At 43.5% G+C, this 1,188-nt stretch overlaps 1 protein-coding gene across 1 annotated transcript in view; it reads right to left on the reverse strand.

Annotated features, from left to right (window-relative positions):
- Nucleotides 1-1,188, reverse strand: part of MYO16 (myosin XVI) — a 337,132-nt gene that overhangs the window by 24,381 nt on the left and 311,563 nt on the right. The window contains exon 27 of the mRNA XM_024754009.1: nt 328-430. Coding sequence (XP_024609777.1) covers nt 328-430 — 103 coding nt within the window. The remainder of the gene's footprint in view (nt 1-327; nt 431-1,188) is intronic.

Consider the following 1,188-nt stretch of genomic DNA (forward strand, 5'->3'; position numbering starts at 1 on the left):
GTTCCTCCGACTTCTGCTCCCTTTCAGACACTCCAGAAAGCTCTGGTACCAGCACTGGGGTCTGGGATGTGGGCAAACTTAGTGGGGCTTCCGGACTTCTCCCCACACTGTATACAGGCTCCGAGCTTCCTGCATCCTGTGTTTGCTGATGAAACCGGTGAATCAGAAGGACTGATATGTTTCCAGGGACTACACTTAGCATCTCTCTTTGCCAAACACATCACAGCAATTTGTTTTTGCCAGTGAGACTGGGGCAGCTCCCCGTGGGGACTCGGCCCCACTACTGGAAACCCCAACTGCTCTGGTAGGAGCTTGTAGATCACTCACCTGCCAGCCTGGTAACGGGCACTGCTGCAGAGCCAGCCGGCATCTCTCCTCGGCTGGCAGCATCCTCTTGTCGTTCGGGAGGGTCTCGGCCAAGGGCTTATACCTGCAAAAAGCAGTGGGGACAGGAAAGCCATGACTGAATTGGTCATCAAAGGATTATCTTCAACAGGGTTGCCTTTGTTACCCTGTTTCTTAAATTTGTCCCGTTCTTACTTTATCCGACGTGCCCCCAATCTCCATCCATTGTGCATTTCACATTGGACCACTAGGAAACAGCCCTTATCCTTTACAAGGAAAATGATTTTAAAAGGAATCAAATCTGTCTCTCAATCCTGTAATGTATCTTTAATATTATCAGGAGTGATGCAAACCATTTATCAAATGAAACTTCGAAGAGGAAGAATGTGAATCGATTAGTTCTCATTTAAATTTGTAGAATACTCTTAAAATACACCTTTTAAGGTATTCCAACATTCTTTGTTAGTGTTTGAGAGTGAATCTAGAGATAGTTAGTATCTATAGTAGAGGGACACCAAAACACCCAAAAGTTTTATTTAAGTGAGAGGTAGAGAAGCTTCCTCCCCATTGAGTAGATACTGAGTATTATAAAAGAAGGACATTTTATTTTTGGAAAGTTCCTCAGAATAATTAAATTTCACTCTTTGGCTGAAATTCATGACTATATAAAGTTTTCCTATGGGTTTCTAAAAAAAATGCCTTTCAAAATTATATGACCCATTAAAAAAATCTATGTGAAATTTTCATTTGCACTTATGGCATTTAGCCTGACATGTAAGCCAAACCACATTAGGAGGAGAAGGAGAAGGGGGAAGAGCAGGAGGGGGCGGGGGAGGAAGAGGG

Source organism: Neophocaena asiaeorientalis, unplaced genomic scaffold (genome assembly GCF_003031525.2).
Source record: "Neophocaena asiaeorientalis asiaeorientalis breed wild unplaced genomic scaffold, Neophocaena_asiaeorientalis_V1.1 scaffold684, whole genome shotgun sequence".
Lineage (NCBI taxonomy): Eukaryota > Metazoa > Chordata > Mammalia > Artiodactyla > Phocoenidae > Neophocaena > Neophocaena asiaeorientalis.